This window comes from Lentinus tigrinus (genome assembly GCF_003813185.1).
Source record: "Lentinus tigrinus ALCF2SS1-7 unplaced genomic scaffold L226scaffold_1, whole genome shotgun sequence".
NCBI lineage: Eukaryota > Fungi > Basidiomycota > Agaricomycetes > Polyporales > Polyporaceae > Lentinus > Lentinus tigrinus.
In genome coordinates, this window is record NW_027137910.1 from 436,722 (window position 1) to 459,936 (window position 23,215).

General features: G+C 57.3%; 5 protein-coding genes across 5 annotated transcripts; 4 read left to right on the top strand and 1 right to left on the bottom strand.

The window, feature by feature from the left end:
• Positions 1–1,017: 1,017 nt before the first annotated feature.
• L226DRAFT_451207 (uncharacterized protein) lies at positions 1,018–3,946 on the top strand (the record flags this gene model as incomplete). The annotated part of the gene is made up of 14 exons (XM_067674999.1): positions 1,018–1,233; positions 1,291–1,442; positions 1,501–1,721; positions 1,772–1,805; positions 1,865–2,034; positions 2,093–2,349; positions 2,406–2,520; positions 2,579–2,737; positions 2,805–2,923; positions 2,991–3,195; positions 3,265–3,431; positions 3,490–3,659; positions 3,723–3,797; positions 3,883–3,946. The coding sequence occupies 14 exons, from the start codon at positions 1,018–1,020 to the stop codon at positions 3,944–3,946; spliced, it is 2,124 nt and encodes a 707-aa protein (XP_067542245.1).
• Positions 3,947–4,669: 723 nt separating this feature from the next.
• On the top strand, positions 4,670–5,399 carry L226DRAFT_541355 (MSF1-domain-containing protein; the record flags this gene model as incomplete). The annotated part of the gene is made up of 3 exons (XM_067682050.1): positions 4,670–4,701; positions 4,822–4,993; positions 5,064–5,399. The coding sequence occupies 3 exons, from the start codon at positions 4,670–4,672 to the stop codon at positions 5,397–5,399; spliced, it is 540 nt and encodes a 179-aa protein (XP_067542246.1).
• A 593-nt stretch (positions 5,400–5,992) lies between these two features.
• On the top strand, positions 5,993–13,977 carry L226DRAFT_474943 (uncharacterized protein). Its single transcript, XM_067676643.1, has 15 exons — positions 5,993–6,211; positions 6,443–6,828; positions 6,895–7,049; positions 7,107–7,419; positions 7,482–7,695; positions 7,746–9,256; positions 9,307–11,416; positions 11,468–11,834; positions 11,909–12,164; positions 12,218–12,399; positions 12,481–12,658; positions 12,730–12,802; positions 12,865–13,211; positions 13,282–13,578; positions 13,651–13,977. Exons 1-15 carry the CDS (start codon positions 6,157–6,159, stop codon positions 13,852–13,854), a joined length of 6,648 nt encoding a protein of 2,215 aa, XP_067542247.1. The 5' UTR covers positions 5,993–6,156; the 3' UTR covers positions 13,855–13,977.
• Positions 13,978–15,021: 1,044 nt separating this feature from the next.
• Positions 15,022–18,403, top strand: L226DRAFT_527942 (uncharacterized protein). The gene is made up of 10 exons (XM_067679221.1): positions 15,022–15,197; positions 15,262–15,325; positions 15,480–16,351; positions 16,403–16,504; positions 16,557–16,611; positions 16,665–16,838; positions 16,888–17,103; positions 17,161–17,184; positions 17,251–17,485; positions 17,551–18,403. The coding sequence occupies exons 2-10, from the start codon at positions 15,272–15,274 to the stop codon at positions 17,961–17,963; spliced, it is 2,145 nt and encodes a 714-aa protein (XP_067542248.1). The 5' UTR covers positions 15,022–15,197; positions 15,262–15,271; the 3' UTR covers positions 17,964–18,403.
• A 17-nt stretch (positions 18,404–18,420) lies between these two features.
• L226DRAFT_555821 (kinase) lies at positions 18,421–23,134 on the bottom strand (the record flags this gene model as incomplete). The annotated part of the gene is made up of 6 exons (XM_067683084.1): positions 18,421–18,456; positions 18,517–18,958; positions 19,026–19,362; positions 19,420–21,098; positions 21,156–21,446; positions 21,498–23,134. The coding sequence occupies 6 exons, from the start codon at positions 23,132–23,134 to the stop codon at positions 18,421–18,423; spliced, it is 4,422 nt and encodes a 1,473-aa protein (XP_067542249.1).
• Between the last annotated feature and the right edge of the window lie 81 nt (positions 23,135–23,215).

A 23,215-nucleotide genomic window follows, 5' to 3' on the forward strand; every position in this document is an offset into this window, starting at 1 on the left:
TTCTCCCCCCAGAAACGTCGATACGAAGACCTTCTAGCCCAAGCTCCCACCACACCATACGAGGCCCAGCTCCAGGCGGCACTGCGAGAGAGTGACTCTCGGGACACAGCCCGAAAGGCCACACTTGTCGGTATGCAAGCGACGGTCCTCTTGCAGGGAGTCTATGTCGACCGGGTTCATGAGCGTTGGCAGGGACAGATGGAGAAGGATGGGAGACGGACGAAAAAGCGGAAGACGCTCAGTGATGGACTTCCTCACCTTCTCACCCACGACGACTTTGTTTCCCACGTTGAGCAAGCTGAAAGGGCGCAGGAGGATGCCAAGGCGCAGCGAGAGGCCAGGAAGGTGGAGAGGGAGCAGTACCAGCGTGCATTGGTCGAATGGAAGAAGGCGGAGGAGGAGAGGAAGGCGAGGAACAAGGAGCGCAAATCAAAGTGGCCGGCAGAGAAGGAGGCATGGGAGGCAGAGAGGAAGCTTGCACGCGCGGAAAAGCGGGAGCCGCGGTGGGAGAAACCAAAGCTGGGGCTAGAGTCGCCTCTCGAGAGGCCCAGGATGAAAGCGGCCGTGGCTGAACAGGACCAAGAGCAAGAGGAGGACGACGACGGCGAGGCGATCGAAACCGATGACTCTGATCGGGAGGATTAGATTTGGCGCTTATTTCATTATCTCTTCCGCAAATGGTATATCTCTGCGTGACGTGACCTGTCCCGAGGACTGAAAAACACTGATAGCAGGTTTCGACATAGATTGTCCTCGATCCCCCTTCCTCATGTCCCTTCCACACATGCAGGTGTTGGGAAATATAGTACTAATACTCTTCTATCTTACAGTGAAGTCCGATTTTCCATCGACAATAAACTCAAGGTACAATTCGCAGACGAAGATTTCAGCGTCCCGAGGACCGGTAGATGACTGTACCCCGCGTTCGTTCTATCACATGCGCGGGGACGTTGTCCACTGACGCCTGCGAGTCCTCCTCTCTGTCTGCGATCGACCAGCTTGTCCGACGCGTAGCTGATGGCCATCCAGTCCACTCTCCGGCCCTCCCAGGAGCGCGTCGCCCAGCTTGTCAACGCCTACGCCAAACACCGCCCTCTTGTCCAGCGTGCCCTCACCGCCGCCTTCGTGGTCTATGTCATCTCCACAACATTCAGAGGCTTCACCGCAAAGCCAGCTTCCAAGCGGAAAGGCAAGGGCAAGGACGGTGAGAGCTCGAGTAAACCCAGGGTTGCGGTGAGTCCGAGCTTGTCTTCACCTCAAGACCCGCGGCCTCATCTGCGCGCACGGCAGGTGGACGCGCTCTTCTACCAGAGACTCTCGCGCATATTGCGCATTGTGATCCCAAGCTTGCGCTCAAAGGAGGCTATGCTACTATGCATGCACTCCAGCCTGCTCATCTTCCGCACCGTCATCTCCCTATATGTCGCCGCACTGGACGGAAAGTGAGCACACTCTTCTCTTCGCTGCTGTATTGCACTTAAGACGTGCCCTGTGTCTCAGGATTGTCGCGTCTCTTGTGCGCGCACAGCCTGTACCCTTCTTGCTTAACATCCTCCGCTGGCTCCTCGTCGCTATACCTGCGACCTGGACAAACAGCTGGCTCAGCTACGTCCAGAACAAGCTTGCGTTGGCGTACCGCACACGCCTCACCCAGGAGGTCATGAAGCAATATCTGGGCGACGAGAACGACCCGAACGATGTCAAGGTCTTCTACAAGCTAGGTGAGCGTGCAAGACTTGTCTTCGTTTTTCCAATTTCTGAAGCAGTACAGCCAACTTGGATGACCGGATAAAGAACCCCGATCAGTGAGTCTCACCGTCGTGCACATGTGTTAATGTTATGACAAGTCTCATCCTCCGCACAGAATGATCACCCACGACATTCAGCGCTTCTCAACCCATTTGGCTGCAATCTATGCCAACGTCGCGAAGCCAGTACTCGACGTCATCCTGTACAATTACCAGCTCTCGCAGAACGTCGGTGCAGAGGGCCTAGTCCTCCTCACCGTCCTCGTACAAGCTTCTGCAGCACTTCGTAAGCACACGCACACATTGGTTCCCGCGGCCTTGCTTGACATACGCACACATCACAGTGAGAGCCCTTACGCCGCCATTTGGCCAATACACTGCGCTGTCCGCACAACTGTCGGGCAATTTCCGCCATACGCACTCGCGGCTCGCGGAGTTCGCGGAGGAGATCGCGTTCTTCGGCGGCGAGGAGACCGAGAAGATGCTCGTCGAGCGCGAGTATTCCGGCCTGGTGAAGCATGAGGACCGTGTCCTTCGCAGAAGATGGTGGCACGGGTGCGTGGAGGAGGGTATCGTCAAATGGTTGTGGGGAAGCTTCGGCGTAAGCGCTGATTACTTCCTTAAGTCGAGAAGGGGGCTGATTTGGTCTGTTTACAGCTTTGCATCTGTGCGATCCCTGTGTTCTTCAAGTTGCCTGGGGTCGCGGCTCTTGACATGGGAGGCCGGACGGAGGGCTTCGTGACCAACCGACGTCTCCTCTTGTCTTCATCAGGTACGCACGTTCCTCTTCTGAGCTACGGTCAGTGGTCATTGATCTCGTTTCGGTGTAGATGCCTTCGGTCGCGTCATGTACTCCTACAAGGACCTGCAGGAGCTTGCGGGCTACACGACTCGTGTGGCACTTCTGCTGGAGACCATGGAGGACGTCAAGAAGGGCAAGTTCGAGAAAGCTCTTGTCAGCAGCGCAAGCATCGAGGAGAACGCGAAGAGTGGGTACCTCTCTCTTCGTCCTAGAGTTATCATCTGCATAACTGACACTGCGTGCCATATATGCAGTCTTGAAGGGCCGGGGCGTCGTCTATGAGTCTGACGAGATTGAATTTGAGAATGTCCCGATCGTAACGCCCAATGGTGATATCCTCGTTCGCAGCCTCAGCTTCTACGTCAAGCCAGGGGTGAGCATAGCTTCTTGTCTCGCATTCCATCACCAACGCTGACCACGACCACGTTTCTCTCGGGAAGCAACACTTGCTCATTGTCGGGCCGAATGGCTGCGGCAAGTCGTCGCTCTTCCGAATCTTGGGCGGTCTGTGGCCGGTATACGGCGGCATCGTTCGCAAGCCCCCCGCGGACCAGTTCATCCTCATCCCTCAGCGCCCGTACCTTTCTCTGGGCACTCTCCGCGACCAGGTCATCTATCCTCATAGCAAGGAGGACATGGAGCGCAGTACGTCTTGTATTCATAACGTACCTCACGCACGTGGGGCTGCATGCTGATGGCAATCATTGTGCACAGGAGGCATTACGGACGATGATCTGCTGGAGATCCTCGCAGTCGTGCAGATGGAGCATATCGTCGAGCGTGAGGGCGGCTGGGATGCGGCGCGCGAGTGGCGCGAGGCGTTGAGCGGGGGCGACCAGCAGAAGATCGCCTGGGCGAGGTTGTTCTACCACAAGCCGAAGGTACGTCCCATTGCGCTAGCAACCGGATCTCCTCCATCTAACACGCGGATCCACGCAGTATGCCGTGCTCGACGAGGCCACTTCGCTCGTGCCCCCCGACATGGAGGGCATGATGATGGAGCACGCGACGCGTCTGGGCATCACGCTCCTGACGGTCTCGCACCGTCCGTCGCTGTGGAAGTACCACTCGATGATCCTGCAGTACGACGGGCAGGGTGGATACGTCTTGTGAGTATTCAGTTCCTCGTCAGAACTACTAGCTCGCTGACGGACACGGACATGGACGCGCAGCACGAAGCTCGACGCGGAGAAGCGGCTGGCGCTGCAGCAGGAGAAGGAGGCGCTGGACTTGAAGCTGCTCGAGGTGTAAGTCTGCGTGTTGTTTTCCATTGCATTCCTTGCTAGCATGGAAGAGAAGTGCTGATGGGAACATTCCTTCTTTGCTCCGCAGGCCGAAGATGAAGACGAGGCTTGCCGAGCTGCAGGAGCTTGCGATCGAGCGGACTCGGGTTTAGAGCGTACTTGCACGCCTTCACTGCAACCTCTTAGCACCGTGCGGAAGATATGTCCGCCTGTGCGTGTAACTTTTTAAGATCGGATGGACAGTGTACTATGGATTGTGGATGTACTTGTGCGTTCCATGCTTTATGGGTAGGGAACGCTTTACTTATACGTATACATGACATCATCACCAGCAGAGTAGACTGCATGTGAGGCATGCAAGGACGGCCATGGTGAGTTGCCGAGTCTTGCGTTATCATATGGGCTTGCTGGTGTGCCGGCTCGCGGCGCGAGGGCGATCGATGGGACCGAGCAACTCTCCCAGTCCCGCCGAGAGAAGTGCCGCCAAATGTCCGTCGAGTCGGAGTCAATGAATGGATCTTATAAGTACAGGATACTGCAAGTAGCAGATCGACCGCTACTCACCGCTGTTGTCCCAGTTGGGGAGGCGCCGAGAGCCACCGAAGACGTCATATGGATGAGTGTGATTGGCAGGAAGGCGTCGGCGAATCGGGAGGGGCCGGACGCACCAAAATTTCTCGTAATCATGCTCCTGTGTGCACCTGATCGGACCCACCGCTGCCACCAGAGAGAACCGGACCCCCGCGCTCGTGTGCGCTTGCATCTCTCTCCAGGACTGCTCGCAAGACTCTACCTTATAATTCTGCCTAGACCCGCCCCTCCCTGCACTCGCCATAGACTCTCGGCAAAGAACACATCGCGCCGACATCTCTGCCATGCACTACTTCTCCCAGCTGTTCAACTACGAGTAAGTCTTGGTCTGCTCGCTGATTGCCTGTGGGAGACGTTGCTAATGACTCTCTCTCCATCCCCTGCTCGTCTGCCCTCCTGTTACCCCGCATTCCCCGCATATTTTGCACATCTGCAGCCACCCATGGTCTCACGTCGTCATTGGCATGTGGCACAAGTACCCGAACCCACACTGCAGCCATGTAATGAGCATCGACGTCGTGGACCGCTCCATCGACCCTCAGACGGGCATCATCCGGACGGAGCGGATACTGGGGTGCAAGCAGAAGGCACCGACATGGATAGTCAAGGTGAGCTCCACTGCCCCCGTCGCGAGTGCGACGCATATATCGAGCCGTCGTCACTAACATTGCCTTGTAGCTGTTCGGCGGCTCTGAAGACGCCTTCGTCCGGGAGGTGTCCTTCGTCGACCCGGCGACACAGACAGCGACGATTACGTCCGTCAACCTCTCCCTCTCCCAGTTCGCAACATGCTACGAGAGCATCCGCTACTCGCCCGCGATAGGCGGCAAGACGACCTTCGCGCAGACGGCCGAGATCCAGGCACGGGTAGCTCTCTGGCGGAGCGCGGCAGACAAGCTCGAGAACTGGCTCGTGCAGCGCTTCGAGCAGAACGCTCATCTGGGCAAGCTCGGGTTCTCGGACGTCCTGCGGCAGCTGTACGAGGCGCGGGAACAGCAGCAGGCCGCGCAGTGACTATGAGCGTGTAGGCGTGAGCTCTCGCTCGCCTTCGTGTTCCGGTTACACGCATGCGTGGTTTACCTTTCCTTTCGTTTCTTTTGGGTGGACGGAGACCGTGCACTGTCCTCGCATCGCGGCTCTAGACGGGTTTAGAGGATATTACTCCCAGTAGACTCAGCAAAACGCGTCCGGTGGGACGCACTGTTCATGATATTACGACACGCTCATTGTACTCTACCCCGCATTACCGTTATGACCTCCCCCCTACCTACCCCCACCCCTCTTCCTGTCCTCACCAGCTCCCTTAGATACCTCGCTCGTGTCGACCCCCCTCTCCACCCTTACTCATATACTCCTCTTACCTCCTCCTTAGTCGCATTGCTTTGAGTAGTGCTATGTCTCCAAATTGTGATACTGTATATCCGTTTCTCATACTTGCTGCGGCCGTGTGTGTGAGCTGTCCCTTCGGCATGCCCGAGAGCTTGAGAGTCTCGAGACCAGTGAAAGAATTCCGGCTAAAGCCGAGCCAACCCAAAAGAGGCAGGCGACCGCCCTCGATGCGCCATGGCGTAATCGCAAAACGCGTCGTTCATCGTTCTTCCCGTCCTCGTCGTCTCCCGCTCTTGAGCTTGCCCGGGCCGCCCTGTCTAGCTTGCCCATCTGCTACCTTGATTGCTGATTCCAGTTCGTTAGCATCTCTGTGGAGAGCTCTGAAGAGTGTACCCTGCAAGTTGTGGCATTATCGGCTTTCTAGGGGTCGTTCCCTGAAAATATGGACGAACTCGTCCGCCACTGCCTCCGCGAACTGTCGTTTGACGGCGACCTGGGTGAGTCGTCGCGAATTTTGTCGTCTTGCATGTGATCGTGGTACGCACGCGAGACGCGTTCCTCCGTGTCGCGACACGCTTGTCGGCGGGTTCGAACCCAAGAGGGGCCGTATCTTTGTTTCATTTCTTGACCCTGGATGAGGTCTATGCTCTTCGTCCACTCGCTCAGTCGCTATCTCACCCGGTCAGAGACTCCTTGCATCACCATGTTCTGACCTCTCTAATTCATAGGCTGTGATGTTTCGCGTCTGCGGGACTTCATCAACGAGTTTTACTCCCACACGTCGTCGAGCCAGGTCCATAATCAAACAGTCGACGACGCCTTCTGCGCGTTCGTTTGGTCTGTGATTGTGCAGCAGCCAGGGGTGCGCGTTGGTACAATTCCACCCGGGGGGTCGACCGAAGTGTACATTGCGCCACAGGCGAGTGCCATTCGGAAGGCAAAGGCGAAAGGCGAAGAAGCTGTTGAAGAGCCGGTGCCTGCGACTTGTCTCGACATCATCGAGGACGCTGCGATACGGCCGCTCGAGGATCTCATACAGCAGTATGACGACCAGCTCCGGATCGCTGTCGACCCTGAGACGACTTTCGCTGCCCTCACGGGGTCCCATATACGAGTAAGCTGACTGGAATGTTGGTACGAGTTCAGATTCCTGGATGCTGATGTTTTCTCGCACATATAGCCATCAAAGTTGACACCGATGATATACACGGGTCTTCAGATCATCACGAGAGGGCGCGACCGCGGCGTCAGTGTGCTCGACTTGGGCAAGAAGTCAGGGTACGACCAGAAGACGTGTTTCTACATCATCAAGCAACTCAGTGAACTCGATCTGGTGTACGTGCACTTGGCACTTGCTCCCGTGCATTCTTCTGATCAGTGTGCCCTTTTCAGCGTTAAGCTTCGCCAGCCAGGCGTCAGCACGAACCTATGCGTGCACAAGTATATCTACGATCACAGCCCCATATGGCAGCAAGTCGAGGCGGAGAAGAAGAAGGTTGCCTTGGAAGAGCAGGCGAAGGACGGCGAGGGCGTGTCGGACGACGACATGGACCAGGAGGAGATGAAGCCGCTTGCGCCGGTGCATTTCGACCCGATCGACGCGCGCCATCTCTCGAGCCTGCCAGTTCTACGGTCTCGCCTGACGAAGCTGCTCAAGAACTGTCCGCACTACATGCATACATCCAACAACCTGATGCTCAGAATTGTGAGCTGATTTGTGCTGCTCGCAGGGATGAGATGACTGGTTGACAGCAGTGGCGTTTGCAGGGCTTCGTCAACCCCACACGGACAGATCGCCGGTTCTTCCGCACACGTCTCCGTGAGCTCATGGCCCAGGGCTTCATTGAGAAGGTGTATGTTCCCCATCGAGACCAGAGACGTTTTCCCGACAAGAAGATCCCCTGTATCCGCCTTATCACAGACGACACGGGTTCGTCGGTCCAGGGAGAGGTAGTGCCTGCAGGAGAAGACGATCTCGAAGGTTAGTAACTTCTTCCCCTTGTGGCTTCGTGCGGTGACTCCTGTGTGCAGATGTCGAAGACGACGCTTACACAGGGCTCAAGGCCAACGTGTCTCTCCACCGGCAGATAATAGACTGTCTGGCCGAAGCTGGCACGAAGGGTATGACGCTTAACGAGCTGTCCGCCGCGCTCGAGGACTTCGACAAGCGCACCGTCGACCTACTGCTGAACCGCCTCGAGAAGGACCCTCCGCCTGCGCATCTGGCCGACCTCGGCATCGCACAGCTGTCGGTGACGGACGGGCGGGAGCGCCATTACAACTACTACACCCTCGCGAACTACCTTATCGTCGCAGAAAAGGAACAGATCGAGGACGACAAGTACCGCGACGTCGACATGTCGGCCGTCGGGGGCTTCTACCCTGTTGGGGCCGATGCGTTCTACGAGACCGACGCGCAACTCGTGCAGCACATCGGACGCAGCGCAGGGAAGGAAGGTGCTGCATCGAAGGGCAAGGGTAAGGGGAAGAAACGCGTCAACCCGATCTTGCCAGATGGGTCGGTCAAGAAGGGACGGCCGAGGAAGGCGGCGCAGGCCGACGGCGAGGAGGGGACTGCTTCTGCGACCCCGGCGAAGAAAGGGAGGAAGCGGAAACGCGAAGAGACAGAGGGCGGTGGCGAGGCGGGCAGTGCGGATTCCGCCGGCGCAGGTGAGGGAACAGGCGAGCCTCCTCCCAAGAAGAAGCGGGGTCGTCCCCCGAAGAACCCGCCCCCTGAGACTGGGGAAGCGGGTCTGTCCCAGGCTACGCCCTCTGTACCCCGCAAGAGAGGCCGCCCGCCGAAGCAACGTCCTGAGGCTGCGGGTGCACAAGGCGGAGACGCCGCTGGACCATCGGAGAGTGCTTCGCAGGCTCCTGCTCCGAAGAAGCGAGGCCGTCCTAGGAAAAGTCAGGCTCCTCCTGCTGCAGCCGACGCCGACTCGGCTGTGTCAATTCCTGCTGTGTCTACCGAGAATGGCGAAACAGCTACAACTGCAATCGAGGACGTGCCAATGGTAGAGACAGAGGCAGCTTCGCCGCTAACATCTGTGCATGCGACCCCTGCCCCGGAGGAACAGACTGTTGAGGTCCCTCCGGATGGCCACCAACCGGTTGCCGCAGTCTCTGATGAATCCAACGCACTTCCCGCACCGGCCGAGGCTCTTCAACCCCCACCCTCAGTGGAAGGTCTACGACGATCTACGAGGACGCCGAAAGTACGACAACGCGGTGATTCATTGTCTCCTACTCGACAGAGCGCAAGGCGAACACGAGCTTCGACAAGTGCAGTTCAATCCACGGAGACCCTAGTCTCTGCAGCGGACCATGGCGATGCGTCTTCTTCCGTGGACAATATGGCCGTGGACGAGTCGATCGTTGCTCCTGTTGGCCTCCTCTCACCTTCTTCCGATGACCTGATGCCCCCACCGCCTCTGCCGTTCCGCACAGATGCTACTCGAGCGAACATACCCATTGACCCTGCGTTGCTACAGTCTGACGACCTCTCTTCGATCCTATCTCAAGGGCACTCGCTGATCGCTATGGTCAGATCCGTTTCTTTTTGCATGGTACACCATTGCTGACGATCATCCAGACGCCCGACCCGGAAGCTGGACCGAGCACCATGGTTGACTCGAAGAAGAGGGACCAGCCGGAGACACCTTCAGCAGAGCCAATGGCGAAGCGGACGAAGTCAAACCAGGCTGAGAGTAACAAACAACGTCTGAAGGGGAACCTCTCCCAGCCGCGTCGCGAGAAGGAGATAGTTCGCCTTCTGGAGGAGGCTGGTGGCATCATGCACACGAGCACGAAGGACTTCTACGATGCGCATGCTGCGCTGGTCGAGAGACTCAGCAAGGCAGGTGAACCTACTAGTACTCGTCCTGGTGCCAAGATCGACAAGCGGACGCTGGAAGCGACCATCTCTACTCTCGTCGACAAGGGCAAGATTAAGCTCGTGACAACGGCGGTGCCGACGCTCACGCAGACCATCCGCCAATTCCGCATCATATACCTCCCGGATGTGTCTCCTGGCGCTCTGCAGGAGTTCCTCACTAACCTAGGGCAGAGTGTGCAGACCTTCCCTCCGCCAATCTCAGCTAGCGCGAAGATGTTGGACGAGCCAATTGCGTATGCCGGAGGGAAGAAGAAAGTGCCAGCAGGCCGGGGCCGTCGCCGCGGACGCCCTTCTGGGTCTGCGCAGCAACAACATGCAGATGAGGAATCGCAGGAGCTGAAAATAATGGATATGGCGACCTTGTTCCAGCAGGAAGACAGTGTGATCCGTGACGCTATGCTCTCCGAGAAGAACACTGTCGCGCAGCTGTATGGGTACATTGTCGGCAAAGCTGCCAGAGCCCGCGCCTTGCATATGCTGACGATCGAGCTCTTCGAGCAAGGCGTTGCCTCTCCTCAGGTCGTCTCTCACCAGCATCGTATCGTGCATATCTCCCATTATTTCACCGACATCCCGATCACTGCCTACTGTGCACTCGTAGCGGTTCTCCAACCGGACGAGAAACTTGGGCAGTTGATTCATTCGCCACAGGGGGGCGATACACTTGTGCGCTCAATGCCCGAGAGTGTACGTGCTGCTCTCGCGCCTGCGCAATCCAAGTCTCGAGCGCGGATCCTGTCGCTCTTGGACATGCTGCGAGTGCTCGGTCTTGTAACCCCTCTGGTATCCTCTGAGTCGGAAAACCCCACCTTCACCTGTGATCCTAACTCCCAACACCCTACCGCGTACGACATCGCACCTCCAGGACCATACACGCCCGCCGTTGCTCCCATTTACTGGCGTTTCAACGACATTGTTCCTGTTCATCTGTGGGCCCTTGGACAAGGCATCCCTTCTGTGTGGAAGATGGCACCTGTGCTCACGAGCGAGCAGGCCGCATTATTCTGGGATGAACTCGAGAGGGTCAGTACTGACGTGTCGTATGCTCAGGAGATCCTTGGGGGTGCCCCGCCTTCTGCCGGGGAGGCATCAGAAGAGATCATCCTGACATACAAGACCCTTCGCCGCCCTGTCGCGTGGTGCTCCGTGTATAACCTATCGCTTCTCCAAACCGAATATTTACGCCGGTTCGTTGATCCCGCGACAGGCAACACCCCGCTCGAGGATGGCGATCGTGGCGCAGAGTTGTTGTATCGCTTGGCCTGGGTGGTCAGCGCATCCCCGGAGGTGGTTACGCATTGGTTCGAGAAGGCTCGGAAGAAACACCAGCGCGATCTTCAGAAGAAGCTGGCCGAGAATAGCAAGGGCAAGAAGAAGGCTGGCCTGGACAAGGAGGCTGGTGCCGTGCTTGCACGTCGTGCCGCCGAGGCGAAGGAACAGCGCGAACGAGACTGGAACGAGATGGTCGCTCGCGTGCATCCTGGGGAGCTTCGCGACTCTGCCGCTCAGCGCGTCCATCGGCTCAAGACGAAGTTCATGCAGGGTTCGGGCAAGGCGAGCGAGAAGTGGGAGGCAAGAATCCTCGACGCGATCCAGGAAGCGGATATGGTCGCGGACAAGCTACTTGCGACTGCTCGCCCGCCGCTCTTCCCCCCAGCCCTTGCGGCGAAGCCTGCGCTGCCCATACCGGTGGCGTCGAGTGTCCAGGAGAAGGACGTGGACGAGCTCATTGCATCTCAAGGACCTCGTGTGCCGAAAGACGCGCGCACGACAACACGGACGAAGAAGGGCAAAGGCAAGGATACTGGTGAGCAGCTTGACATGCTCAACAAATCCACATACTGAACCCTTCTCTCAGGCGATGGTGAGGTCAAGACACCTCGGAGACATCGCTTCCTCTGGACTCGCGACTACGACGAGCTGGCGCGGGATGCCTCGGTGATCATCAAGGCTCGCTGCCGTGGTCCAACGCGTCTCGACTGGGGTGCCATGGAGCAGGTTTTCCCTGCAGTCCCGAGAAACTCTGTGAGACAGCGACTTGTCCATCTCAGGGAGGTTCCGGGGACGGAGACGTACCTCTCCCGACTGGAAGACAAGTGGTACGACCTTTGGGTCCAGCATCGGGGAACAGATGAGCTACCCGACCCAGATCCGGCAAGTGCCACGAATTTCGACCTCGCGGCGCATGTGAAGTTCCTTCGAAAACACATAGACAAGAATGCAATGTGCGTTGCTTCTTGCGTTCATCGCCGTGTGGAGTGGGATGCACGCTGACATACTTGACTATCTCCGTTCCCAGACGCGTTGGCTTCGTTGAAGTAAAAGACATCCAGAAGGTTGATTTGCCGGCTTCTATCGAAGATATTGAACAGTACTACGATGTCGTGGAAAAGGTTCCCAGTGCACCGCAATGGGACTTCATGTGGACCGTCGTCGCCGAGGAAGCCCGCGAAAAGCAATTCGCGCACTGCACCTTCACCGCTGATGTCGGGAGCATGCCGCCCTCCGCCTCGTACGACTCTGATTCCTTGCAGGTGGCTGATACAGCCGTCAAGGTGAGTACTCTCTAAGCCAGTGTCAGTTACTGTGACATTGACAATTGATGCAGATGGCCCTTGGGAACCCGAACGAGACCTACGATGCGGACATAGCCTCTGAGTTCCTTAAAGCAGTCGGCGAAGAGTCCGTCCGACACACAACGACGGAGCTCCTCAATCGCGGTGTCTTGGCCAAGTTAGTTCGCGACCCGACAAAGTCCAAGCCTGGGCGGTCACTCAAGATCTCGGACAGGTATGCCCGTCGCCGTGCGTGCCCGAGTTTACCGAGAGTACTCACAGCTCCTGTCACCGTGAACGTTGCCTGTTTCATCAGTAATCAAAATGTCATGGGCGGCCAGCTCCCGCACGAGCTGTTCCAGGACGCAGCGGCCCTGGACGAGCTCATTGCACAGCAGCAGCAGCATGGACAGGAGGAGGAGTGGCAAGAGTGGTCTTTGCTAGCGACCGACGGAGACACCGCCTTTTTGCTCGAGCTTGCCTCTGAGAACAAGGTTCGTCTCCCTTTGCCAAGGACGGGCCCCGCATTTCACAATCACGTCACGACTCACGGGAGCGTCTCCAGGTCCGGTTTGACGTGGATACATCGCATCCCAAGTCCATGCGGAAGAGGATTGACTGGAATAGCAAGAAAGCCGGTGCGTATGCCTTGGGCGTCCCGAATCTTGAGTTGCTGACGGGTGCCTATTTACTTTTCTAGATGACGATGATATCGAAACGTCAATCCGGGTCTGTTATAGGCCTAGCGGTCTCCGAGAAGCATCTGTTCCGGAACCCTCTATCGAGCCTTCGGGCATGATCGGCGGGACGGAGATGGATGTGGACGAGTCTCAGGTCCCCGGACACGAACATAGTCAAACGGCGGATGGAGAGGTCGCGTTCTGTCGCCGCACCTCGGAGGGTATTGTCGACTGCCATGCATGCCTGGAGTCGGCGAAGTCCTCGCTGCTACGAGATCTGAGCGACGATGAGAGCTCTGCGGTCGAGAAGCTCCTTCCGGTGTTGGATGAGGCCGGTTCGAATGGTCTCACGAAGCGACAGTTGCTTGTAAGTCACATCACTGCGTCTGCCACCTTGTGCGCCAATACGACATCTTAACCACGGATGCCTTCCGCAGGCAAAACTCGCGTCCTTCCAAATTCCCGAAGGCACGCTCTCCTCGGTCGTACAGCACATGTCAGAAGCTCCAGTCCCGCTCGCACACTGGACGGGCTATGCTGCGATCGTTCTCGTGTCCGCGAAGGCTATCAGACCATGGACGGTGACCGTCAGCGATGCACAGAACCCGGACCGCAAATCACTGATCTTCCCGCGGCGTTGGCTGGACATCTTCGGACGTAAATTGGAAGTAGTGTGGGAGGCTGCGATGCGGTTTGTCCTGGGGCTCGTGCTCCTGCGCCCAGGCATCTCACAGGTGCGTGCCTCTGGCCCCTTGGAGTTGTCGTGCCCAGATCGCTCACTTGCTCACTGGGTTCGGCGTTCGCAGGCGGAGATCCGGTGGCGGCTGCGGACAGTGTACGACCGACAGGAGGTGTGCGAGGTGTTGCAGACGCTGCAGGAGGAGGGATACATCACTCCACGGATTGATGCTGTGCACAGGACGTTTGACGGGGGGCCTGCGGACGAGAGCGAGGAGAAGTTCACTTTTTGGTTTTTGGCCAGCAACGGGAAGCGTTGGTACCAGGTGTAGTTCGTTTCCGTCGAAGAGAAGTCGCGTACAAGAGTTGTATTAATTGCCAAGCGGGCTGCGGCGCGCAGTACTAGTACTACTGTAATTTTACATGAATCCCCTCAATTTGAGGGATCGGTCGTCTCGGGTCGTTGGATGAGGTGCTGCCTTGGGTTGTTTCGAATGCAGTGCAATGCCGAGTAACCCAAAACGAGAATGTTGTCCATTGGATTCGCTCTACTCGTGACCTCGACGGCTGTAAGCCGCGATATTGCCGTGATGTCGATGAGGCATTTATTTGTACTGGTTACCGTTTTATAGCGCGATCCACGGCTGATGGCAATGTAGGACTTGGCGGAAGTGAAGCACTGAGTAGCATCACGATCCGTCGACGACATCGTTGTGGTAGCTGGTGACGGACCTAGTTCCACACCGTGTGGATCATGCTGCGCAGACTACTACAGAACTAGTAGCGTTCGGGATGGGACGGTGACTTCATTAGCAACATCGTACTCGTTGATCAACATGTTTTCATCATTGAATATGGGGCGGACGCACCCCCAAATACACGCGCATTGCCTCGCATACACACGCATGGGCTAAGGAAGGATTAAAATAACGTCCTTCCGGCAAGCACGGGCTGTCAATGGTTGCGACGCTAACCGGCGGTACACACACGGAGGGTATACCAGCCTGCAGGGCGAAGAGAAGCATGACGGAACGATCCCGGGGTGCGCATGTCGGCGTCATGGCCCGAGCGAGGTCCGAGTGGGCCAGAGTGCACTGCCCAACGATATCTGCGATTGCAACTTTGTGTTGGCAACGACCGTTGACGATACGCGAAAATGCTGGAGTCGCTCAGCGGGCGTTGGGGCAGTTGTGGCTTCAAGCTTGTCATGAAGGAAGAAAAGCGGTTGGCTGAGCTTTGTAGCGTGTAGACGAGCACCCCGAATGCGCGCAGTACTTTGGTGGAGCGGAAATGAGAAATTGAGGAGGAGCGGCAGAGGTTGCCTGGCGGTTGCCCATGGAGACGGGAGACTGGAGATTCCTGATTGACGGCAGAAGCATAGGCGCCGGGGGGAAGCCTGCGGGCGATCGGGCGAGGGTATGTTAGGCAAAGACTCTCCTTCGCAGGGTCTCTGGACGGCACCAGGACTTCTTGGTTCCTACCACCACCACTCCCTTTTCTCTCCCCCTTCTCCTCCTTCCCCAAGCTTTCTGAGGATCGCAGCCGGCGGGCGGGTCCGTCGTTTGCTTTCCGTCTCTGAGACCGTTGAAGTTGCACTGGCTGGGCTTCACGTCGCTTTCTCTGCCCTAGCGGCATCTCGATCTTCTGCCAAGGTTTTCAGACTCGACAAGGCTTGGTGCGTCACGTCCCGAGGCTCTGGATAACACAGTAGACGGCGGCTCATAACGCGCGAATATTAGAGCTATCACAATGCGTCTGCCTTCTGTCCCCCATATCCCGGTCGTCCATGGCTTGAAGCTTTTCGTGAGTAATCGCGTTTCTACGCACTGGGGCATGAGGTTCGGAGGCGCGGATTTTTGGTATGCATATCACCGACCGACCGTTGTGCCGACGCCAATCCCGCAGTCCGTGACCAGTGCCACTCCGCGAATAGCATTGCTGAACGCGTCTTGTGCAGTGGGATCGCGTCACGTTCTCCCGGCTCACGAAGATCTACTTCATCTTTTCGGTCCTCCACTGCATCGTCCAGGTCGTCTTCCAAGTGCAAGCATTTGTCGCGAACGCGGATGCAGCCAAGTTCCTTGGAGGTCTGATCGTGACAGGCAACGCCACTGACCCTGGCTTCGCGGTCTACGAAGGAGACCTCCGCATGTGCGACACTGTGCCGGCCTCGTTGGACGCGAGTTCATGTACTGTCGTTTGGGACGGTCACACAACCGCAACTCCGATCTCCGACGCTGAGAACTATGTGGCCAGCTCGTCCATTTCTTCGACCAACGCAGTCGCATCCGCTGCGGCTACCACTTCCACCCTCTCCTCGGCAACGAGCTCTTTCTCTTCCGCGATTTCTTTGTCGTCCGCTCCTTCTTCGTCCGTCGCTTCGTCATCCACTGTCTCTTCTGCGTCAACTGTTCGCTCCTCGTCAGCTGCCTCCGCATCTTCCAGCGCTGCGGCCACTAGTACTGTCAGTACTGCCACCGCTTCAATTGCGACCACTACCGCTTCCCGTACTATCAGCACGGTCACCGTTACCGCTACCGCCTCTTCCACGCCGAAGGTGAACATTCAGGATAACGAGAGCGACAGTGAGAGCGAGAGCGAAGATGAGGGTGATGCTGAGAGCGACTCCGAGGAGGAATCAGATGACGAGGAGGATGCTGCTGCCGTGCCGCAAAGCCTTCACCACAAGCGGAGCATCGTTCTTCCCGAGACCAAGATCCGGCTTGCCCTGAACGGCACTTCGAGGGTCAACCTCCAGGGCCTCGATGGCAAGTTCGAGGTTGACCTGCCGCGCAAGTGCTTGTACGCTCTCAACTGGCCTGTTGACAGGTAAGCTGTTCTGTATGGACGAAGATGTTGCGTGTGCTCATGCTCGTGCAGCGTCGAGAACACCAAGCGGGAGGATATTGCCTTCATCGCTTTCCAGATCTGGCTCCTTGGAATGTCCCTGGTCGCGCTCTTGAACGAATCTATTCCTCACATGTGAGCTTCATTAATCTTGAAGTTTCATGTCCGGAGACTCACCCGCACGCAGCGTCGCTTCATTGCTCACTCATATCCTCGCGACTGCATGGGGCGGCTTCCAAATCGTGAGTCCAGTTGTTACCTTCGACAAGTAGGCTGGCCGCTCACGGTCGTCCAGTCCAACACGGAGGTATTCCACAAGAAATTCACCGCCCTCACTACCAAGGGTGCGTGCGGCATCAACCTGCTCCCTGACTACTGGAAGAATCGTAACAACGCGGAGATTCCGAGCTTGGCCCTCAATTGCTTTGCTCTGCTCGTCTCTGCGTTCCTCAGTTGGAGGCTCATGAAGGTACAGTCGCAGAATACTTAGAGAGGATCATCCTCACACTCCTCGACAGACTTTCGGCTGGCAGACGTTCAAGCGTGTCGGCGCGTCGCGCACAATCAACCGTGTCTACAACATGGTCTTGATGTTTTCCATTGCCATCCAACTGTCGCTCTTCTTCGTCGGCACGTCAGCGGCTCTGTGGATTGATCAGGTCTACAACGGCAACATCGGTCGTCTGACCCAGCAACCCCATGTCTTCAAGGCAGTCATGATCACGGTGTTGGCGGTATGTGGTATTAGCTTGCTTGATGATGTGCTCGGTCCGCTGATACGTCTTCACCAGCTGCTCATACCTTGGCTCTCGACGGTTAGTACATGCTCACGCTCGATGCCTTACCTGCTTCTGAAGTAGCTAATTCCTTCCCGATTACAGGGTTGGATCTCTGTGCGTAAGGAGTACAGGATTCGCATGATGGCTTTCCTTGCCGTCGCCGTCCTTATCCTCGTTGGTTGGGCGACCATGTTCATCGCGCCGACGTTCCGCTGGACGTACGCGACATGGCTGTTCTTCAGCTTGATGACGACGGCCGCCGTCCTGCTCATCCTCACGACACTCATCCTCGGCATCTTCTGCCGCATCAACTTTGGCAAGGGTCTCACGCGTTACCGTGCGTATTAGCTCTCCTACATCCCTTGTACCTCTTGATACTGAACCTGCCTTTTCCCCACGCAGTCAACGCACACGAAGAGCTCACTGACTCCGCGTACAATTCACCCGTCGAGAAGACATACGACTCTGAGAAGTTCGCGTTCCCGTCCAACGACGACCCGGTCCCGACGTACTCGGTTACGTTCGGCTCTGGGCAGGAGGTCCCGCCCCCGTCGCAGATGCGCTTCAGCCCCCCGCGCGGCAGCCCCCCACGCAGCCTCGGCCCGCGCTTCTACTCGGGCACGACGCTCTCGTCGGACTTCAACCCCTTCGTGACGCCGACCAACACGGAGCCGTCCGTGAGCTCGAACTCGACGTCCCCAACGCTGAGCCGGCAGACGAGCCGGAGCAGCCAGCGGAGTACGACCTCGACGAACAGCGCCGGGTCGCAGAATTCCACTGGCACCGCGCGGAGCAAGCGCTGGGTAATTGAGTGAAGAGCTGATTGATTCGTGACGAATGTCGTTTTTCGCATCCTGGATTACTGGAGCCAAATTGGGCCTGAGCTGGATTGGATTAGAGCCGTGACCGCATGCCGCGCACTCTGAATACCAAAGTCGAGGTGCATGTATTTTGATTCCCCCACTTTTGACACACATACCTCCTCCTCACACCACAAATACTCACCATGTATAAATTTTGTCTGATCACCGGGTGGTCCATCCCCTTTGTTGCTGTTGCTGCGTGTATTGCTGTAGATCCAATTCAGCCTCTTGCTCTGTGTGCTACTAGTAGTACATGCATGCGAAGCGGATATTAATGCGTGAGTAGAACCTATATGGACATGGGAATACATCAGGTACATGAACAGGGGGTGTCAGAGCGTCGACCGTGTGTGGCGCAGAGCGAGATACCAGGAGGAAAAATGGAGACGAGAATGGCCGAGGAAGTGCGTCAGATGATATATGAGAGGGTGCGGGGAATCGTAGGCTACACAAGACAAAGACTATAGACAACGTCCGTGAAGGCGGCGCAAAGTCACGAACTAACTGGCTCGGGGGACGAGCCGCCTCCGTTCGGGGAGGGGCTGGACAATGGGTCAGGACTACTGTTCAGTCCGGGCGAAGAGTCGTCGCTTGAAGAGGAGGGTGTCTCGAGCGGGGATATATCGGGCGATAGCGCCTGTATGCGCTCGGTCTCCTGCTCTTGCAAGATAGCGGCCTGGCGCGCGACCGATGCGTTGTCGAAGTTGCCTTCGGCAGGGATGGCTGAGCTGGTCCCGGCGGCCATCTTCTCGGCTTCCTCGTAGCTGTGGAGCTTCTCGCGAAAGTCGAGCATCCACGGGTGGTCCATGAGCTCGATGGCCGTCGGCCGCTGCGCCGGGTCGATGGTCAGGCATTGCCGGATGAAATCGATGCCCATCTCGCTCAGTTGCCCTGGGTCCGGCAAGGGTGGGTGCTGTGTGGCCACGCCGATGTGGAACATAATCGCCCTGGTGTCAAGAGAAGCGCAAAATGAGTATCATGCACAGGAGCCAAGGAAGCCAAGATATTACTGACCATTCGTTGTCCAGGTTGCTCCAGGGTTTGCGCCCCGTTGCGCACTCCAAGACGACGCAACCCAAAGACCAGATGTCCATAGCGCCGTGGCGTCCGCGCTTATTGTTCCGAATGACCTCGGGAGACATGTACATGGGCGTTCCCGTCAGGCTGTTGTTCATGCCGAACTGGCCGCTGCCTGGAGCAGCTGTGCCCGCGGGCGAGTTCGTACCCGCTGCGGGTGTCGGCGTTTCCGGTATGCGTCGTGAGCGCTGCATGGTCCGTTGGTTCTTCGCGATGATCTTCGCAGCGCCGAAGTCGACGTACTTGATAACGCCCATATGATCAAGGAGGATGTCTAGTTGCGATGGTACATCAGTCAGCATGTGCGCAATGACGGTGGAATGGAACTCACTGTCAGGTTTAATGTCCCGATGGACGACACCTTGCGAGTGCAGATACGCCAGGCCTTCCAGCATCTGCAGCGTGTAAACTTGCAGTATACCTTCGTCCTCGATTCGGCCATGCTCCAGAAGCGCCGCCAAGCTTCCACCCTGGCAGTACTCTTCGAAGATGTACACCTTGTCTCGGTGAACTTCGATGCCGTAGTACTCAACCACGTTGGGATGGTGGAGCATCTCCATGACCTGCAGCTCGTCGCGGATATACGAGTACAAGTTCGTGAGACCGGCCGTCTCCTGGAACTTGATCTCCTTGACAGCCATAAGCGTGTTTGAGTCAAGGTTGATAGCGAGGTATACGGAGCCGAAGGATCCTGCGCCGATGAACCGCCGCTGCTGCCACCGGATGGATACATTCGACGCCGACCCTGCAAGGAAGACCACCGAGCGATCGACCAGCACGCGCTCGTCGAGGACACGACCGATGATGTGGTACTCGGTCCCTATCTGTGCTCGGTGCTCGTCGATCTCGCGCGCGAGGACAGTTGCCTTGTCCCAGAAGGCACGGAGGGCTGGGTCCGCATATGCTAGGACTGAATCGGTGTCTGGGGTCGCCTGGAACGCAGCCTCCTCCTCGTCTTCGTCTGACCGTCGATTGGACGCTTGCTGCCTCAACAGCTCCTCCTGACGCTCCTTCTCCCGCTTGGCATCCAAGGCCGAGCGCGCGCCCAGAATGTCGAAGTGACTGATAAGCAGAGTCATACAGCTCGCGACCTTCTGGCGAAGCATCTCGAACTGGTCGTCAGGGAGGTGGAGGATGTTATTCCGTCGTGTCCGGTGCAGCGTGAACTCGAGCGCGCTGACGGCCCATCGGAACGTCTTGCGGTCGTTCGGGTCGCAATCGTCACAGATGAACGACACCCACGAAATCGCGAGCTTGATGAGCGCTTCGTTATACTTGAGCAGTGCCGAAGCGTCCATGTGTTTCTGTACGTGCGCCCCGTGATCGGACGCGAACACATACCAATTCTCGAGGAGCTCTTGGTAGTTGTTCGTATCTCGCAGCTGCTGCCGTACATAGTTGACAGAATCGACGATGGACTCCGCTAGACGGTTAGTGGCGCGGGTGATCTTGCGCAGCTCGCGGTTCACCGAGGGTAAGTGGGCCTGTTGCTCGACTAGACACGTCAGTGGCGGAATTACGGGCTCGATCTGCTCCCCCGTCTCCTCATCCTCTGTCGGCATGAAGAACTCGGAAAACTGCCTCTTCGCGGCAGCTAACCTGTGTTGCGAACCGTCGGCGATGAGGCGGACCCGGTTGTCCTCAAGGTGGAGATCAACCTTGGGAAGCTGGAGCATGAGTACGAGACCATTCCAAAGGAAGCGTGTCCGTGGGGAGAGAATGAGGAGATACTGAGCGTCCTCTTCCGACTCGGGGTCGGCGTCGCCGTTCTCCATGAGCCAACTACTCTCGTCGGTTTCATTCACATGGAACGCATCTACGAGGAGCCGTCGAATGGCGTCCGGGTGGTCACGGAGCGATGGATGCGCAACAATGTAGGTGCCGTCCTCCTCGAAGCTCTGCGTGTACACGAGGAAGTGATCGGACTCGACGAGTGTCGCAATGAATAGGTCGATGTTAACATCCTCAAGGTCGTACTCCGCCGAATCGCAGAACCGATGTGATAGGACACTACACCACGCGGCGGGGTCAGTGTGGACTAGAAGCAGCAAAAATTCAACAACGTACCGCGCCAGGCGCTGCAGTTTCCGCGATCGTTGCTTGACGCCCTCGAGGACCTTGCTATACCATCCAACCAGACGCTCCTTCGGCACGCCGCCTGCACCTGTAGGCTGCGCGCCGGTGGTAAGGGACGGCTGCATGCTCTGCCCTCCTTGCCCGTTAGGTCCGTTTGTACGGAGTGTTTTGCGGATGCGCTCTGACAGCGCCGCCGATATAGGACCGTCGGTCATTCCGGGAACGCGGATGGAAGTATCGAAGTAGTTCGTTACCCGGACAATGAGTTTGTTCGTGAGCGCGCTGGAATGGCGATCAGTATGTTACTAGGGCATAGGCTCGTAGGGCACATACCAGAGTTGCTCGGCAACAAGAGAAGCACCTCCGGGAATGGTGAGACTGACATCGCTGAATGTCGCCCACTGTGTTTCAATGATGTCCGTCTCCTTGAAATGGATGCCCTTTGCTCCGCTCTTCAGCTTCCAGTGGATGAGTTTGAAGAAGAACGTCAGGGCCTCGAGGATAGTGGAGTCGTAGTCGGCGCTGATGCATGGAGGCAGTTTCCAATTTCCGCCAGGGTCAGGTATCAAGAAAGCTTCATACTGCCTCTTGAGCGTGCAGGCAAACCCGATCTTGACCTTCAAATCGTCTGTCATCTGTTCGATGATGAGGACGTCCGGGTTCTTCAGCTTCTGCGCATAGGCCAAGCGCACGCGCAAGACAGCCTGTGCGAGGTCAGTCAAGAAGGAGACGAGCGGCACCAGCTCCTGTTCGAAGGACGGAAGGTTCATCTTCCTGAACATGGGTGCCAGGTTCACGTGGGCGTCGCGAGTGGTTCCGACGAGTGCGTGGATAGTGGTCATCGAGCCCTTCTCGAACTGTCGCTGGACACCCTCCTCCTTGAGTAACCTTTCGACAAAAGTAGTACCAGAGCCGGGAGCAGCATCGCCATAAGGCCCACCTGGTGTGGAGGGATGCGATGTCGGACTGGGTTGGGTAACATTCATGCTCTCGCTTCCAGTCCATTTCCGTAGGGTGCCTAGAAGCTGACGGAGTGAAGTGATAACGGTGGACCAGGTGTTCAGCGTGTCACAACGCGACTGGAACTCGACGTCCGTGGCCGCGGGGTAGTCTACGTAGAACGCGCGGAGACTGGGGTATAGGGAGTGGGCAATCTCTAGTCGGCGCAGAACCGCGTTCACTTGCTGGAGCGCATACGTTTCACGGTTATCCGGCGAGCCCGGAGGGGGGTCCTGAACGCGGAAGTTCATGATCTCCCTGATGACAGAATCGACTGTCCGCAGTCGCCGCTCTTCAAGCTTCCGTCGCTCCTCCTCCACCGACCGACCGTGGAACCGCGCGCGAATCCCAAGCCAGATTCCCGCGCGGGGGTTGTTCTCCTCTTCGGAGGACGAGTTCAGTGCAACGGCTATTCGCGTGTTCTCCGACTTGAGCACGTCGCCGGCGAGAACAGATGCGAGCATCGTCTGCCATTCTAACCGTTCCCTGTCCTCGAGAGTTTGTGGCTCGATGGGCTCGGTATCCAGGATCAAGGCGGACATGCGGTCGTGAGGCTCACCCATCCCGGTCCCTCCGCGCACATCCTCGTCATCGCTGTCCGGTCCGTCCAAGAGCTGGCTAAAGCCGCGCTGGTAGTAGTGCGTCTCAGGGTCGTTCCGAGGATCGTCATCAATGCTTTGTCCGTTTCTGTACCGCCGCACGAACTGGTTGTATATGTTGGTGTAGTTCGAGCGTAATGGAGGGGGTGGGTTCGTTGCAGCAGACGTGGAGGGAATATTGGGGTTGGAGGAATTGGGCAAGAACGCGTTCCTTTGTCTGCCCTTTGTCCGACTCTTCAGGCTGCTGCCGGAGTGGACGGAGGATGTGGTGTACTGGTGTAACCGTGTATTTGCCTGCCACTCCCCGTCTTCATCGTCCGAGTCATGCTCCGGATGCGTGAAGAGAGTTGGTTGGTGTCGTTTCGTAGGCATGAGGGGGGTGGGATGGGAGGAGGAGGCAAGACGAGGAGGATGATGCATTACCCCGGACTTGGACGAGCCGCCCCGCCGCGA